This window comes from Fistularia commersonii, chromosome 28, assembly GCF_037954325.1.
Source record: "Fistularia commersonii isolate RoL2024-O1a breed Wild chromosome 28, RoL_Fcom_v1.0, whole genome shotgun sequence".
Classification (NCBI taxonomy): Eukaryota; Metazoa; Chordata; class Actinopteri; order Syngnathiformes; family Fistulariidae; genus Fistularia; species Fistularia commersonii.
In genome coordinates, this window is record NC_141311.1 from 1857622 (window position 1) to 1876328 (window position 18707).

General features: G+C 51.8%; 1 protein-coding gene across 2 annotated transcripts; it reads left to right on the forward strand.

Annotated features, from left to right (window-relative positions):
* Nucleotides 1–861: 861 nt before the first annotated feature.
* axin2 (axin 2 (conductin, axil)) lies at nucleotides 862–17094 on the forward strand. 2 transcript variants are annotated; one of them, XR_015108978.1, is made up of 10 exons: nucleotides 862–1826; nucleotides 2997–3128; nucleotides 4856–4958; nucleotides 7898–8038; nucleotides 8591–9105; nucleotides 9936–10112; nucleotides 10186–10401; nucleotides 10481–10769; nucleotides 11347–11511; nucleotides 15811–17094. XR_015108978.1 is itself a non-coding variant. In XM_086176294.1 (10 exons), exons 1-10 carry the CDS (start codon nucleotides 1018–1020, stop codon nucleotides 15935–15937), a joined length of 2511 nt encoding a protein of 836 aa, XP_086032420.1. In that variant the 5' UTR covers nucleotides 862–1017; the 3' UTR covers nucleotides 15938–17094. The 2 variants fall into 2 exon arrangements, 1 of the variants encoding a protein (XP_086032420.1); XM_086176294.1 differs by having other exon boundaries at nucleotides 10481–10606.
* The last annotated feature ends 1613 nt before the right edge of the window (nucleotides 17095–18707 follow it).

Consider the following 18707-nt stretch of genomic DNA (forward strand, 5'->3'; position numbering starts at 1 on the left):
TCTCCGCTCCTCCGCCTTTGATGTGAAGCCTTTGAAGTGAACTTCTAGGCGCTCTTTTCTTTCAACTCTCCGCCTTTCTTCCCTTCTTCTTATTCCTCTTTCATTTATCTCCATTTTTACTCCTCTAATTGTTCCACGAGGAACTTAGCGGCCGCTTCTTCCGACAAGATGTGCGTGAGACGCGGAGGCGTCCTTTTCGCCTTCAGTGCGGGATTCAAGGGAAACTTTAAATGCGGGTTTATTTTCATACACACACATACACACCTTGTGGCGGGGAGGGGGTCTCCGTGTGTGTGTGTGTGTGTGTGTGTGTGTGTGTCTGTGTGTGTCAAGTTGCGGCTGTGGCTCGGTGCGTGTCAGCCCCCCCCCCCCCCTTAAAAGAAGTCCCATCCGCGATGCGTGTTGCGTTCAAGGTCTCCGGACACACGGACTCTTTTTCAGGATGTGTCAGTAACTCTGCGGGACCCCCGAGCTGCTCCCGCAACCCCCGCGGCATTTCGGTTCTGTCAGGTGTGCGTGCGTGTGCGTGCGTGTCGCGATTGATCCGGAAGCGCCGACTTGGGAGAAAAAAAAAAAAAGAAAAAAAAAAGACTCCCGGGTCTTGAAGGAGCTCCGCGGCGCTGAGGAGCTTCTCCTGCCGCCGCTCCTGCAGCTCCTTCTGCAGCTCTGGAGCTTCTCCTGACGTCCTCCAGCGCCTCGCTGGAGAAAATCTGCTGTTTATATAATTCTGCAGCTGCAGCGTCTTCTCACTGTTTTCTGGAGGAAACAAAAAGTCCACCAGGGTCTGAGAAGACTCTCCTCTGCAGCTTCTGGATCTGGTTCGGATTAGATCGATACTTTGTGTGTGTGTTTTAGAGAGAAGAAGACGGACGGCCGGGCGGCGGAGAAGCCTCCCCCCACCCTCACCACCCCCCTGCTGACAGCCAGGAGATTCCAGGAGAAGCTCGAGGAGGCGGACGACCACGGCGGCGGCGGCGGCGGCGGCGAAGCTCTCCCTTTCCCGCCGTCTCGAGAGCCATGAGCCGGGCGCTCGTGGACCACGTCGCCGGTAGTTTCCGAGAAGATGCCCCTCGACCCCCCGTGCCCGGGGAGGAGGGCGAGGCGCCCCGCCACCCCGGAAAAGCGGCGGCCATGAAGCCCGCCGACCCCCCCAAGCCCGTCCCGCTGGGCTCCCCGGGCTCGGTGGCCCGGAGGAACCAGGACGGTCTCGGGGAGCCCGAGGGGAGCGCCTCCCCGGACTCGCCGCTGTCGCGCTGGACCAAGTCGTTGCACTCGCTCCTCGGGGACCAGGACGGAGCGCTGCTTTTCAGGACCTTCCTGGAGGGGGAGAAGTGCGTGGACGCCTTGGACTTCTGGTTCGCCTGCAACGGCTTCCGGCAGATGGACATCAAGGATACCAAAACGCAGAGGGTCGCCAAAGCCATCTACAAGCGCTACATCGAGAACAACGGCGTGGTCGCCAAGCTGCTCAAACCCGCGACCAAGACCTTCATACGGGATAACGTCAAGAGGCAGCACATCGACTCGGCCATGTTCGACCAGGCGCAGACCGAGATCCAGACCGACATGGAGGAGAACGCCTACCAGATGTTCCTCGCCTCTGACATTTACCTCGAGTACGTGAGGACGGGCGGCGAGAACCCCGGCCACGTCGCCTCCAACGGTCTGGGCGACCTGAAGGTGGTGTGCGGATACCTGCCCACGCTCAACGAGGAGGAGGAGTGGAGTTGCGATTTTAAAGGCGGGACGCTGGTGGGACTGACGGCCAAGGCGCAGCGAGCCGCCATGGCCATGAGGGCCGTGGAGGTCATGGAGAGGGGCTACAGGTAAGAGCGACTCCACCTTCTTCTCCCCGTCGCCGCTAATCCCAAATCGCTCTCCTCCGCTACCTTCTCACGTGGATTTCCCGCGCTTTGAAACATCTTGGCCGAGCCGGTGGAGAAAGTTCACCGCGCCGGCCCGACGACATTCCCCTCCTTCCCTTTCTCCCGCCGTCCTCTTCTTCTTCTTCTTCTTCTTCTTCTTCTCCTGCTGGGATGCATTTTATACACTGTCGCTGTTCTGGTTCTTCTGGGATGCACATCCTTCAGGTCAGGAGCTGGTTTGAACTTTGAGCTGCTGAGGATCAGATGGATGGATGGATGGATGGATGGATGGATGGATGGATGGACGGGACGTGGAGCCCCTTTTGCCCCCTCCTTCCTTCCCATTGTCACCATCCAGATCCCCAAACATGTGGAAGCCATTCCCCCCCTCTTTTTTTTTTTCCTCCTCCTCTCATCTGACTCAGGTTCCCTTTGAAAAAGCAAAAAAAAGGGAAAACAAACCCCGAGCAGCAGCAGCTACAGTGCAGAATCAACATCTCCACCACCCCACCACCACCACCAACCCTCTCGCTCTCTTCTTCCCTCTTTTCTTGTTTGCGTCAATCCTCCTCTGATTCCCTCCTTCCCCCCCCCGCCACTTTTATCTTCCTCCTTTTTCGAAAACTCATAGACGGGGACCAGGAGGCATGGTTTTTTTTTTTTTTTTCTCCAGCGAAAGTGAGGGGGAAAGAGAGCGGAAAGGAAGGCCGGGGAGGGAGGCGGGGGGTGTATCTCATGAAAGAAAGGGATAAATGAGGGGGTGAAAGAGAGGCGAAGGGGGGGGGAGAATGCGAGGCCAGCTGTGTTAAATACCTGACTCTGCGAGCTCCCTCTGAAGGTCGGGGGCCCCGCAACACTCGGGGTCTCCCCTCCCGGACACCCCCTTTTCCATTCCTATCCCCCCCCCTCCTCTGTCGGGTACTTTCACCCCCCCGCCGAGGATGCGCGCCCAGCAGGAGACCGACGTCGAGGAAAGAGCAATAAGGGGGGAAGTGGGAAAGAGAGAAGGGGGGACCCCGGTTTCCCCCCCCCAGGCTTTGGTTTTCATATGCTAACTCGCGGGAAACGCAAAAAGTCCACCTGCGGGACGGCGTTCCCGATCTAACGCGTGTTGTGGTGACCCCTCCGCAGATCCTACAAGAGGGGGGAGCCGCTCAGCGCCTGCCACATGGGCTCCTTCGCGCCCTTCAGCAGCACCAACGACAGCGAGGTGTCCAGCGACGCGCTCACCGACGACGCCATGTCCGTGACGGACGGCAGCGTGTAAGTGGACGGGCGAAACGCTCGTGAGACGCTTGCGAAACGCCGCAAAGAAGGGTCGCCGCCGAGGTCCCGTCGCACGTGGATGATGTCATCGCTCTCTGTGAAAGTCATTTGCTGCCGCCGCGCCGCACGCAGGAAAGGTTGCGGTGTTCAGTCCGAATAATAATCGCTTTACTTTGCTAATTGGCGTCATTGCGGGAGGCGGCGCCTCTCCGCGTACGTGCCGCGGGCCTCATTCCCCGGCGCCGTCACATGTCGACGCCGCGACACGAGGTCACGGGTCGGTCAAAGCTCAAGGCCGAGGGACGGGGAGCCCGGACTTATCTGGCGTGCGGGTGACGTCGGCGAAAACGGCGAGATTACCCGTGACGACGCTAACGATAGGTTTTCAAGAACGCCGTGACTTCCATGTTGGCGCCGGGGCAAATATGGCGGCTGTAAAGCGCCTTTTTACAACTGCTAGCGCCGCGTCCAGTTCTGCTGCACTTTGCTCATTGTGGTGATAAAGCATTAGCCGCAGGGAAACCCCACCCCACCCCAAACACACACACACACACACACACACACACTGACAATAACAATCAGAATGCCCGCTGCCCTTCGGGTCACTCAGAAGGACCCCCGTAAACATTTGAATCTAATTTACAGATTAGAAAACTGAAAGGAAAAGGGGGGAAAACAATGCGGGGAGGCGGGGGAAGCTGTGTGGGAAGAGAAAGAGAGCGGCGGAGGGGGAGTTTTTTTTGCTTATATCTTATTTATGGATTTGCTTGGACGCTGGGGAATGCAGCTGCGCAGACTTCAAACATTACCTTATCTTACAAACCAGCCTTTTGATGTGCGGAGATCAGAGGCAGAGGCAGTGCTTGCCAAATGAAGATTGGGCGGGGGGGGCGGCGGCGGCGGCGAGGGGGGGGGGGGGCGCTTATGCGCATGACTGTGGCATTTCAAAGCAAAAGTGGAAAAGTGCTCCTCGGTTAAGCTAGGTCACCGGGAAGCTGCTGCTTAGCATGGGAGAAAAGAGTTTTACTCCCATTTGAAGTGTGCCCGTCCTTTGATGTCCCCCTTTCATTTTGCCTTTCTTTCTCTTAACCCGCTAACTAACCGTCCCTCAGACCGACTTAACCGGGTTTAGCCGCGCGCCGGGAGAACGGCGTCCGCTAACGGGGACGACCGAACGAGGTGTAGGGATGGAGGGCAGGGGGTTGCAGAGCAGAGGGCTAGATGGAGGCGGACGATTGGCTGCGGGGGTTAGATGGAGGCAGGTGATTGGACGACGACCCCCCCCCCAACACACACACACATACTCAGCTCATCTCTTGAGTGTATAAGCGCACGTGCATGTGTTTGTGAGTGTGCACGTGTATCGTAGCGAGATCAAAATCGGCCCCATAGAAACCACCGTGCTCTTTAATACACAATTTTTGTGTGTGTGTGAGCGTGCGTGTGTGTGTGTGTGTGTGTGTGTGTGTGTGTGTGTGTCTGTGTGTGTGGACAGGGTTCCTGTATCCCTCACTCATATCAGATTAAGCCCAAAAGGAGAAAAGCATTGTCATTTAGGGAGAGTTAATAAATCCGATTACATGACTTTGCAGCTGTTTTGGCCCATCAGCGTAGCCGTAGCCGTAGCCGTAGCCGTAGCCGTAGCCGTAGCCTTAGCTTGGTCTTTTTAGCGTTTTGTTTGTTTCTTCTCATCTTCTGCATGTGTTCTTCTGTGCGGCCTCCAGAGATGGCATCCCGCCGTACAAGCTGGGCTCCAAGAAGCATCTCCAGCGAGAGATGCAGCGTAACATGAGGATGAACAGCCAGGTTTCCCTGCCTGCTTTCCCTGTGAGTACACACACACGCACACACACACACACACACACACACACACACACACACACACACACACACACACACACACACACACACACACTCACACACCACGGCGTCGCTTCCAGCCCCCCCACCCTCCATTCCCGGTCTCTCTCTTCTTTGGTTTCTATGAATAGTTGTGCACAAACTGTATCTGCATTCAACAACACCAGCAAAGATCTGAAGAGTAACGTCAAAAGACCCAACCTCCCACACACACACACACACACACACACACACACACACACACACACCTTTGCTACCTTTGGTGTCACCTACACCCCCATTAGGGTTCCTTGAAGTCTGCGGGAGACGGGGAAGGTCTCTAAGCTGTTTATCGCCACCGCGCTCTGAACACGCCGGGGTTTTTCCGCGCTCTCCTCCTCTCGCCGGCGATGTAAATATGGAGAACGGCGGGAGAGATGAGGAAGATCTCCGCCGCCCTGGAACGAGGCCCCGCCAAGATGCTCCGGCGCGTTGGCGTGCACGCGCTCGCAGCCGGCGCTTTGATCCCGGATGAATGGAGCGTACGAGCAGGAAAGTGACAACTTCCAACAGAGCTGGCCCCCTTCTTCTCAGCGGCAGCACCCCCTCCCAGACACAGCATGTGAGCTTCCACAGGGTCAAAGGAGAGCCAGAAGCTCAGGGCTTTGGAAGGAGCTAGAACAGGAGGAGGGGGGGGGGCTTGTTTCATGAATCCACCTTGTGAACGTTACCGCTGATTCCCACGGGAGGCCTTCCTGTGAGGAGGCGCCATGTTCTCCACGTCTGCCTGAGGTTCCTCAGGGTTCCTCTGGGTTCCTCTGGGTTCCTCCCGCAGTCCAAACACATGCAGGGGGTTCGTGGAGACCCTACATGGTCCAGATGTGTGGATGGCAGGGTGAATGTTGCATATCTCAATAGGACATATGAAAGTGAAATTATCTCTATAGGACGTGTGAATGAGAGGGTGAATGTTGCATGTTGCTGTAGGATGTGTGTATGACAGGGTGAATGTTGCATGTTGCTATAGGATGTGTGTATGACAGGGTGAATGTTGCATGTCTCCATAGGACATATGAAAGAGTGAATTTATAGCTATAGGACATGGGAATGAGAGGGTGAACGGCTGTGTGTCTCAATGTGATGTGTGAATGAAAGGGTGAAATTATGTTTGTAGGACATGTGAATGAAAGGGTGAATGGTTGCATATCTCAATATGTAAGTGAAGGAAAGGGTGAAATTATGTTTGTAGGATGTGTGAATGAGAGGGTGAATGGTTGCATGTTCCTATAGGACATATGAAAGAGTGAAGTTATGTCTATAGGATGTGTGAATGAGAGGGTGAATGTTGCATGTTGCTATAGGATGTGTGTATGACAGGGTGAATGTTGCTTGTCTCCATAGGACATATCATATGGAAGAGTGACGTTATATCTATAGGATGTGTGAATGACAGGGTGAATGTTGCTTGTCTCAATATGTTAGTGAAGGAAAGGGTGAAATTATGTTTGTAGGACGTGTGAATGAGAGGGTGAATGGTTGCATGCCTCAATAGGACGTATGAAAGAGTGAAGTATATCTATAGGATGTGTGAATGAAAGGGTGAATGTTGCTTGTCTCAATATATTAGTGAAGGAAAGGGTGAAATTATGTTTGTAGGACGTTCAAATGAGAGGGTGAATGTTGCATGTCTCAATAGGACGTATGAAATAGTGAAATTATGTTTGTAGGACATGTGAATGAGAGGGTGATGGTTGCATGTGTCAATGTGATGAGTGAATGAAAGGGTGAAATTCTGTTTGTAGGATGTGTCAATGAGAGGGTTAATGGGTGCATATCGCAATAGGAAAAATGAAAGACTGAAATTATATTTATAGGACGTGTGAATGAGAGGGTGAATGGTTGCATGTCTCAATAGGACGTGTGAAAGAGTGAAGTTATATCTATAGGACGTGTGAATGAGAGGATGAACGGCTGTGTGTCTCTATAAGTGGCCCTGTGATTGGTCCATGGTGAACCCATCCTCTCGCCCAATCACAGCTGGGATGCCTTTATGCAACCCTGAATGAACGGATGAATGGATGAACACACACACACACACACCCGCTGGTGTTGTCCTCAGTATGGTTTACAGGATGCGTCGGATCCTCAGATCGGCTCCGGTTTCCTTTCTGTCGCCGCTTTTTAGCCTCGTTTTCTTTCCCGTCGGATCCCTCTCTGCCGACGGCTGGCGTTCCCGTGGCGCGCCGGCCTCGGGCCGCATCAGCGCCTCTTTTTCTTCCTCGCTCTTTCCTCGCCTTCATCCGCACTACAAAGGGATGGGAGGAACAAAAAAAAAAACAGAAGGGGGGAGGGGGTGCAAATAAATCATGATGAGCGCACGTACGTACGTTCTTACGCCGTCACCGCCGAAGCTCAAAGGTGCCCGGCATGTGGTCGGGCGGGGGGTAATTTACCCTCGCCGTCGTGCGAAACCTTCATCCTTGGTTTTTCCCTTTTCCCTCCCTCCCGCTCACATCTCACAATCTCAGCGTTGGCCTTTTATTTTATTTTTTTTTTAATCCTTTCCTCCCAGGAGTTCTCACCCACCCCCTGTCGATATGTCGCTTTTTATTCCTAGATGTAAAGTCACCGCATCCCGACTATCCATCACACACACACACACACACACACACACACACCGCCTTCTTCTCCCCCCGCTGTGTGTTTGATATTTGACGAGGAAGTCTTTGAAGTGACTTTAAAGAGGCGCGCCTGATGATGACAGAGCGCCAGCCGAGGCCGGGCTCAGCGTGACCGGAGCCGCCGCCCCGAAAGGCGTCTTGCGAGAACCCCCTCCATCCTCCAGCCTCCAGCAGGCCGGTGGAGGTGGAGCGGATAGATGAGGAGGAGGACGGCCGGCTGACGTTTCTCCTTGTCTTTGGCCGTAGCGGACCCGCTGTCCCCCCAAAGAGATGGTCCCGCTGGAGCCGGCGGAGTTCGCCGCCCAGCTCATCTTGCGCCTGGAGAGCCTGAAGAGACAGCAGGACACCATCAGTTCTCTGGAGGAGAAGCTGCAGCAGATTCAGGAGGTTTGTGGGACATCGGAGAAAACTGTATTGGTCTCCAGGGGGGGCAGGTGGGGGGCACAATTTGGAACATCGAGGATAAAATTTAAAAAATATATCCGCACACTGCTACAAAGAATTCAGGGAAGACTAAAATCACACATCCTAGAGCTGAATGGATGAAATATTCTTCTGAAATACTTTGGTTTTCACATAGTTGAACGTGCCGACAACAAAATCGCACCAAAATGATGAATGAGAATGGAATGTTTGAACCCACGAAGGTCTGGATTTGGAGTCACACTCCGAATAAAAGTGGAAAAACACACGACGGGCCGATCAAACGCCGATGTAATGTCCTTAAAACCGGTCCAAAAGAATCACTGGACGGTTTAATGACTTGGAGCATCATTGTGTCGTTGAAGTGTTTTTGTTTTTTTTTTTGCATGGAGAAATAAATTCCTGCAGAAAACTGTGCAAATTGTAATTACACTCGCGCTACATTTCTGTAATAAATACATCATGAGCGGCATTAATGACACCCGACCTTTTCTCATGTTTCTCATGTGTGAGCAGGTGGAGGAGCGAGAAGATGTGGAGGTCCTGGGCGGGGCCCCCCAACTCTCCCCGCACCCCCTGACCCTCCTGTCGGGCTCCTCCGACGAGGACCCGCAGGCCATCCTGGACGAACATCTCTCCCGCGTCCTGAAGACGCCCGGCTGCCAGTCGCCCGCCGTCATCTGGCACTCGCCTCGCTCCAGCTCCCCGGAGCACAAGGCCTTCGCCCGGGCGGGGTTCGGCCTCAAGGCCCCGGCGAAAGCGGGGCCCCCCGGCTCTTCTCTCTCGGGCTCGGACCCCGCCGCCTTCGCCCCGGTCGGCAGGCAGGGCACCAAGCACATCCACCACCACTACATCCACCACCACGCCGGAGCAAAGACCAAGGAGCAGATCGAGCGGGAGGCGGCCCTGCGGGTGCACGGGTTCTGCGCCGCCGCCGCCGCCGCCGAGTGCCAGCCTTGCCAGCCTTACCAGCGCAGCCGCAGCCTGGGCAGGGAGATCTGCGGCGCCATCTCCAACGACGCCGCCGCCGGGTCAGTCCTCAAGAAACACGTCTTTCGTAGATGTCGGCGGAGGTTCTCGGTTCTCATCCGGGTCGTGGCCAAATCTTGTAGACATCTTCCGGTCTCAGCAAGCGGACTCGAACAGGAGAAGCCTCTCGGATGAGGGGCGAAAGTCTTCAAGTGAAGAAATTCAAGTCCGGTTGCCGAGACGTGAAGATTTTGACGAGAGTTTCACAGATAAGCTCTACAGGAAGGCTCAGAGCAGGATGTTCCTCCTGAGGTTGTGTGGCGCAGTAGCTCCTCAAGACCTTCTACCGGTCTACGGTAGCCTCTTCTTGGGTTTAGTGTGCTGGCGGGGCGAAGCAGGGACCAACAAGATAGTGAGGAAAACCCGCTCGGCGGCGAGACCGTCTCCAATCGGTGGCAGTGGTTCGGGCGAAGGTCAAACCGGGAGCTATCTTGGACCGTCCTTCCCTGAACCGACGGTCCATCCCACCTGATGCAGAACCGAACAGACGCTCCTTCAGGCTCTCGCCCGTCAGACTCCGGCATCTGCGCTTCCACAACCTCACCATCTCACTCTTTCCACTCGCTTCCTGCCTATTTTTGTTTATTTTTGTTCACTCTGTTTACGTTGTCGCTTTGTTTTGGTCGTCTATTTTCACCTTTTCTGTCTTTTGTTTTCCATTCTGTCGTCTTTTCACTGTTATCCTCGATTTTGTCGCCGCTGTTTAATTAGTTGTGGATGTCTTCAGGTTTTTCTATTTCTATTCATATTTACTTTACACATAGAACTCTTACTCCGATGTGGATCAACGAAGGTTTATTTTATCTTATAACGTCCGTCCTCGTCCCCGCAGGCGGTCGAGTTCCCTGTCGAGGCGAGTGTGTCGATCCGGGGCCGAGGACGTGGTGGCGGAGAGGTGCGTGGACGACGGCGGGCCCTTGCAGTTGCCGAGCGACACGACCGACCCGGCGCAGAACGTGCTGCAGTGGATCCTGGAGAGTAAACGTCAGGGCCGGCACAAGTCCCACAGGTGAGTCGTGGCGCCCGCGGCTTAAAAGCGACGACGCCGACGCCACGCTCACGTCTCTTTCCCGCCCACGCAGCGCTCAAAGCACCAAAAAGTCTTTCGGGGGTTCCTCCGCCCAGACGCACACGTGGGGCGGCGGCGGAAGCTGCGTCCACCTGCGCGGCCACCAGCCCGCCCAGCCGTTCATCCAGGACCCCGCCATGCCTCCCCTCCCCCCTCCCAACACCCTGTCGCAGCTGGAGGAGGCCTGCCGCAGGCTGGAGGAGGTCTCCACCAAGACCGCCAAGCAGAGGTACGACCGGGCGACCCGCGCACATTTAACCTCCGTTTCCTCGAGACGTTTGCGATGAAGCTCCTTCTCGGCCCGGCAGGCATTCGGCGTCCGGCGTCCAGCGGGAGAAGAGCCACCCGGCGCCCGCTCAGAGCGGGGGTCCGGCGCCCCCGGCCCCCGGCCCCGTCGGGCCCCCGACCTCCGGCCCCGGTCAGCTGTCAGAAGAGTACGATGCCTCTAGCGTCCTGCCCTCGCCGTCCTCCTCCCATCCTCCTCTTCTCTCCTCCTCTTCATCCACCTCTCCGCTTTGCAGTGCTCTGCTACCCTTTTAGCTCCGCCTCCTCCTCGTCGCCCGCGCTCGTAATGTAGGGAGACCCGCGAGCGGTCAGGTGCAAACCTTCATATTGTACATGTGCGCACACACACACACACACACACACACACATGCATGAGCCTTCAAAGGTGACCCATCTTTGCAGAGCTTTTTATTTTAGTTTGCATGGATCTCATGAGTGTTTATGTGTGTTTTATGTGTGTGTGTGTGTGTGTGTGTGTGTGTGTGTGTGTGTGTGTGTGTGTGTGTAGTCGCCGCACCACCTGACGTAGACAGCCCTTTCATATCCGTGTATCATTTTTTTTATTGGCCGTCCTTCAGTGAGGCTGGCAGTCGGCCGGGTTGTGCAGAGCTTAGCAGAAAAAAAAGGAGAGCTCCTCTGAAGTGGGCCTACAAAGCCTTGGACATGGCTGAAGGGGAATTGATAATACTGTACCCCCTTCTTTCTCTCTCTCACACACGCACACACACACACACACACACACACACACACAGTAGTGGCACTGGGTCACACACACTTCAGCCAGAATTCATTTACTGTCTTTCTAGTCCAGTGCTGCCTTCTTGTCCGTGGATGTTTGTCCGTGCCGCTCGTCCTCCTCCTCACGCCACCTCTGGTATCTCCTGCGCAGGACGGAGTGTAAGAAGGCTTCGGCGAGCCACGGGGCGTCCGGCGGGGAGACGGTGGTGACATATTTCTTCTGCGGGGAGGAGATTCCCTACCGGTGGACCATGAAGGGCCACAGTCTCACCCTGGGACACTTCAAGGAGCAGCTACGCAAGAAGGGCTACTACAGGTGTGTGATGACAAACCACTGAGGTGTTTGTACGCCGTCAACGAGGTCACACACACACACACACACACACGCGCGCACTGTGGAAGATGGAAATCTCCAGCAGATTCATCTGAGACACTCAGTTGCCAAGATGTGTGAATGACAGGGTGAATATTTTATATTTTATGTCACCATTTAACCCATAATTAGAGTAAATGTTGTACGTCTATATAGAGTATGATTGGTTGCATTGCATCTATAGGAAGTGTGTATGATAGAATGAACTGTTGCGTGTCTCTGTATGATGTATGAAAGTTGTATGTCTAAATATGACGTGTAGAATAATGTTGCATGTCTGATAGAGCACCATGTGTGAATGAGAGGGTGAATGGTTGCATGCATCTATATCTGAGGTGTCAAACTCAAATACACAGAGGGCCAAAATTCAAAACTGGGACAAAGTCGCGGGCCAAAATTGATATATATTGAAAAAAATCTTCCTCCAGATATTACATTGAACCCAAACAAGTTTTGCTGAAAAGCTAAATATGGAGCAAGCATAGCGTAATACTTTACAATATATAACTTAATATTGCACACATGCAAAATCCTGTTTTCTGCCTAAGTAGCCGGATGCTAGTATTAGCATAAGGTGGCTATGGCTACTGTACACGGAGGAGAGGGTGTTTATGGGTCCTGTTGTGATTTTCGTGCCAAAACACCAGCAGAAAATTCTGGGATTTGTAGAATTAGCGGTACGTGCACTGTAGCGGGCTAGCGCTAATAGTCATTTGGTATGGCTCTGCGGGCTAAAAGTAATCACAGTGCGGGCCAAACTTGGCCCGCGGGCCAGAGTTTGACAGATTTGACCTATATGATGTATAAAGAGGGTGAACGTTATAAGTCTTTATGATGCATCAATGAGAGGGAGAACGTTGTAGGTCTCGAGCAAATGTTGAATGTCCACATAGAGTACGATGTGTGAATGAGGGAGCGAACGTTGTATGTCTCTATGAGCCCTGTGATTGGTCCAGGGTGAACCCGCCTCTCGCCAAATGAGAGCTGTGATTGGCTCCCCCTCCCTTACGCTCCAGGATTAGTGGTGCAGATCAGCAGACCCCAACCGTTTTTGCACCACGGACCGGTTTATTATAACAATATTCTGGCATTTTCCTTTCAAAATACTCCAAAAGCTAAGCGGTTTTGAAGTCGTCATTGCCGGTCGCCACATGTTCTGCAGAGCGTGCTCGGTGCGTGGGAATCACCTGTGGCGCTAAATCCGTATTTGAAGTAGATTTTCTGCTATTGTCTGTTAAATCCAGCTTTCTTTTTCCTCGTGGTCATAGGCTCTTCTTCTTCTGTCTCCTCCCCGGGCCTTTTCCCCTTTGCAGAGAAACTTTCCAAAGACGTCTGTTTTTTACTCATTTTGCCAGTTTGTGGGTTTAATATTAGCGTTAATGTATCACGTGAGCGAGGCGAGCATCAGGAGTGAGTCATAGACGGACGTAACGGAGAGAATTCAGTCATTCTGCAGAATAAAACCTGGTTCGGACTGGGATAATAAAGATAACGGAAATAATGGAAGTTATTTATTCTTCTGCGGCCCCGGATAATGAATGAATGATTAGTAGAATATTATGCCGGCCAACTTTTAAGTGGAGAATCAGAATCAGAAAAGTTTATTTGTTCGCGAAGGGTAATTTGGGGCACATGGTGTAGCAGCATCAAAGTTGTGAACATCAAGAATAAAATAAAATAAAAACAATACATTTATTAAAAGATAATAATTAAAAAAAAAAGAGTAAATAAATAAATTAAAAAAAAAAGAGGAAAAAATAGAGTTATAATCATATTCATACAGGACTGTCTCAGAAATTTAGAATATTGTGATAAAGTTCTTTATCTTCTGTAATGCAATTACAAAAACAACAAAAATGTCACACATTCTGGATTCATTACAAATCAACTCAAATATTGCAAGCCTTTTATTATTTTAATATTGCTTTTTATGGCAATAAAATCTTAATAAAACTCAAAAATCCTATCTCAAAAAAAAAAAAAAGACATTTTTTGTATTTTTAATTGCATTACAGAAGCTAAAGAACTTTATCACAATATTCTTATTTCCTGAGACAGTCCTGTATATGGACAACTGACTGTACAAGAGAGAAGCTCAGAAGAGCAGTGACCCAGTGCGCTTAAAGTGTTGGTATACAGCAGTTTCCCCGGCCAGATTCTGATCTCTGTGTGTGTGTGTGTGTGTGTGTGTGTGTGCTGAGGCTGGGTGGTGTGAGGGTTGGTTGTAGAGTTTTGAACTGCAGTGATTTGGGTCCCATCTGGTATTGATTTCCATGCTAAGGCACACTTAATACGCAGAGCTTTGAAGCCCCGGCCTCTTTCATTTCAATCAACAAAGACTCACACAAATGGCCAGCATGCAAATTCTTCTCTGATGCTATCAGGGCTTCTTTTCTTTCTTTCTTTCTTTTTTTTTTTTTTTTTTTTCCTTCTTCCCCGCTATGATGTGCGCGCACACGTATGTCGTAATGTGGACGGTTGCGAAACGCACGGCGCGAGGAGGCTAGCGGGATCTCCGGGGGTTTGAATTTCAGGTATGGAGAAAGAGAAGGGCTTTCTGGTGTGTCCAGATGTGTCGAGCGAAGATCTCCGCATCTGCCTCCCGCTGTTTCGCTATCTCAGTTCGTCCGTTTTTGTTGTTTTTAATGTTTTTTTTTTTTTTTTTTGCGAGCGGCGCTTTAATAAGCAGCCAGAGAATGCGCAGAGTTGGGTCATTTCAACATGGCAGCGGTTCAACAAAGAACAGTACTGCCGGGCGCTGCCAGACGATATTGGTGCCAGATGTCAGCGCAAACGGAGAAGGGGGGGGGTTCATCCAGCCACATAAAACATGTTCCAGTGGAAATCCAGCCTCTCTCTTCCTCCCTCGCTCGCTCTGCAAAAAGTTCATGGCTCTTTGAAGATTTCCTTTTTTTTTTCTGTGTGTTGTTTTTTTTAAGGAGAGCAGCTTTTCTTGTTTTCTCCTTCCACGCAAAAGGGGAGGAGAAAAGGGACACCCTTAACGGGCACATCTTGTGCTTTTTGTCACCTTATTAATGTCTCATCCCGGCCAATCGGGAGCTCCCCTGAGACCCGAGACAGGCTTAGGCTCCGCCCTCGTAGCGGTTAGCGCTCGCGGCTCGTAGCAAGAAGGTCCTCGGTTCAATTCCGAATGAAAACCGTCACAAATCCGGGAATCCGAGCGTCTCTCCCCCCTCGGCTTCTGTCGTATCGTTGATTTGGCCATCCCGCCCTCGTGCCCGTTCGTGCACGTGCGTCTCGCTCACACGCGTATTATTTGTATTTTTATCGCCCCGTCTCGTTAACGCCGTCGGAAAAAAAAAAAGCGAAAAAACAAACACACGCATTGAAATGGCGCGGGCAGTCCATTCCTTTCACCCCAGGCCTTTTTTTCCGTCATATATTTAATGAGTGAATTGTGAGAGCCCTTGACTCGCTCTCCCCTGCTGCTTTCTCTTCCTTTTAAAATGGGGGGGAAGGTCATCATTAATGGCTCGGTGAAGTCATGGCCGCCACCAAGACCCTCCTTTTTATTATTTGGACTCCAACAAACACACTCTACCCGTCTACGTACATCTCTACTTACACTCTCGTCCGTGCGAATATTTATATCGATCTATCATTTTTACTCCCCGCCTTATTTCCGTAAGCATTCCACGGCATTTTTTTTTTTGTACTCTCTTGTATATATTTGACATGGACTTATAATCTTTATTTGCATATTCTGTCCAGAACTACCATGTAGAGCTTCTGCAACAATTGAATTTGGATCAATTCATTCTTATCTTATCAAAATAATGAGGCTCAGCTTGAGACCCAATGTTGCACGTGCACCTTCAATAATAATAATCATAAAAACAAAAAAACAAAGGTAAACAACACAAAGTCCATCACGCGTGTGTGAAATCAAACTAACTTGTTTTAAGGACATTTCACCCATGTTGGATCAGCATGTTGTGACACCGAAAACCAGACCTCCGTGGGTTCACACATTTGATTTCCATTCATTTTTGTGTGATTTTACATTCAATCATGTAAAGAACAAAGTATTTCGTAATAATATTTCATTTGTTCAGACCCAGGATGTGTTAGTTTAGTTTATGATGTGTGTGTGTTTTAACCGAGCCGCCTTTTTGGACGCCGAATGGACGCGTGCATACAGGTTTAAAGAGCAACAACTTAAAAAAATGTAAAAAAAAAAAAAGGCGAGGCTATGAAGCTTCTCTCCTGTCTCCGTTGCAGGTACTACTTCAAGAAGGCCAGCGATGAGTTTGAGTGCGGCGCCGTGTTCGAGGAGGTGTCCGACGACGGCGCCCTGCTGCCCACCTACGAGGGGAAGATCCTGGGCAAGGTGGAGAGGATGGACTGAGAGCTGCTCGCCACCTCACGCTCAGAAGCACAACTCCCGCGTCTTAAGCTAAGAAAACAACCAACCGTCGCTGCTGGAGATGTTTGTCGAAGGAACGGCGGCGGATTTTTCTTTTTTTTCGGAGTGGCGGTGGGGGGGAGGGAGGAGGAAGGCGCGCCGTCTTCCCGGATAAAACCGGGACCGGCGGCCGAAGAAAAGGAAGGAACTGCGCGTCGCCGGAATGAAACCGTTGATGTCAGAGGAGAAAACCGGGGGAAACGACCACTGGACGGGAAAGCCGGGCGAGCGGGTCGGATTCTCAAAGACTGACCCACAACGTGCACGCCATCTCGTCTGAGCGCCCTCCTGAAACCCGGATATTAATGTACATTGCATTGTATTGTGATGCTAGTATTGTAGTGTAAAGATCTCTATTGCTATTTATTGGAAATACGCCGCCGCCGCCGCCGCCGCCGCCTCTCTTCAATGGACAAGCTGCTGGGTGGAGAGGAAGGAGAAGGTTCCCACCTGTGAGGAACGACCGTGGCTTCTCCAAAAGCTCATTTTCAGCCCGTTTAGAAAATACCTCCTCAGAAAAACGGCGGCCATCTTGAGCGCGGCGTGAAAAAAAAAAACAAAAGTTGACGTCTTAACCTCCCGCCGCCCGGCTCGCCTTGATCCGTCTCGTCTTTTAGTGCCTTTTGTTTCAGCGGCGCAGGCATCGCACAAACCGCCTACGTGTTTCGAAGAGGAAGGAAGGTCCCCCCAAAAACTGTTTACATCCATGGCGATATGGATGGCGTGTTCCGCCGACCCGCACTTTGGACGGCGGCGATAAAACACTACGCCGTAGTGTTGTAACTGAGTACAGTAGCTGTGCCTACATGGGTTCTTGCCGTGTTTTGCCCCGTTTTAAGGGTCCTATTACTCCCTTGGTTTTCGCAAGGGGCCTTAAGTTGAAAAAGAGTTATTTTTTACGCTTTTTTTTTTTTTTTTTTTAGTATCCCATCCCACCGCGTTTTATGCTTTATAATATTTTTCATGGCTTCCCTCGGCTCCACTCGTAAACTGTAAATTATGCGTTCTATAGAGCTCGGTTGAAAAGATGCCTCGGTACTTTAATTATTGTAATTATGAAGAGATGTAGCCTTTATTAAAATGGTCTATTTTTCAAATTATGCCGTGGTTCTCGATGGTTTTTATGTATTTGGTGGTGGGTGGAGGGAGGGGAGGGCTTTTGAGCTGTAATTGGGAGGCGCGTGTGTGTCACACACACACACACACACACACACACACACACCCTGCTGTTCAGAGAGCAATCTACCAGAAATCTCCACTACATTTGCATCCATTATCAGCTCTTAATTTGCTCCCTGTTGGAAAATTAAAACACACTGTATTCATTTGCCCACCAGAGCCGCGGTGTGTTCAAGTGCAGCGGAGAGTGTGGGATCTTTCCGGTTGGCCTCTCCGGCCGGCCTCCCGACGCACTCTCAACGCCGCATGATGTTTTTCTCGTCTGAGAGCCGATGATCCCGCGGGTCCAAGCTCAGGATTTTTTGGATTTCCCTCCTGGACGAGAAGGTTCTGGTGGAGAACGAGCTCCACCTGGTGACTCGCCGGTGATCCCCGGGAGACCTCGGTTGGTGCGTTTCCATGGTGACGGAACTTTGTAGTGAAACCAAAGCTCGGGAAAGGAATTCAAGCTGCTTCTTCTCGGCACGGGAGGAGGACCTGCTGGCCTCCGGGCCGGGACTTCGTTAGTCCTTCATCGTGGACAAGGAGCTCCTCAGCCAGAAGAGCCTGGACGTTTGCAGAAGATGCCCTTCTGGAGGAACCTGTGCGGATTGGCTTTCGGGTGGCGGAGCAGTGGACCGGCTTTTTCCAACCCGCCGGGTTCCTGAGAGCTTCTTGGCAGAACCTCCATCCTACACGTGCGCTGTAGGTACAAACTCCTGGAGGTGTCGTGGATACGAGCCGTCAGGGCTCCGTGAGGAACCTGAGCATGCTTTTCTGCTGGACAATGTGACCTTCACTACCACGTGACCCTTTTTTTCAATTGGGCAATATCTGACACACACACACACACACACACACAGATGTATATATTTACTTATGTGGGATCATTGTCAAGACAAAATGCAAGCAGTTGCAGATTGTTTTGGTTTTTTTTTTTAATGGCGGCTGCTGACGTGGGGAAACCAGTGTGGTGTGTGTGTTTGCGTGTGTGTGTGTGTGTGTGTGTGTGTTATCTCCCGGCAAGAAGCATCCAGAGTGTATTTTAATGACGCCGTCCGTGTGGTTTCCATATTTTCTTTCTGGCGGGCGGACTGTCAGGATCCCTCGTGGGAGCGGGCGACGGCGGCGCCGCCACAGTGCAGGATAAGTGAATCTAAATATGCGGCGGCTCACGCACGCACGCGCCAGCCGTGCACGCCGGTATCTTCACGCGCCCGTGCTCACCTCGGTCCGCCCGCCATCTCTGGCCTTTTATGTTGCCGTTGGCTGAGAGTGTCGCTTATGCCGCCTTTCATATTGAAAGGGCATCACGATATTGTTAAAATACCATTTTGGGGGCTTTTCATCAGCAAAGGTCACTGCATACACTTGAAGGCCAGCCTTTGGACTCTCGCCGCTCAAAAGCGCTCGCTCTGCGGCGCTCCCGCCGTCAGAGGGTCTTGTCAAGCAATCTTTGTGTCCGGGGTCTATTTTAGATTGGGTCATCTTTTTGAAGAGCGCGCTCGGCTCGCTCGACAGCGCGCCGCGACTCGGCCTCCACGGATGTGTGTTT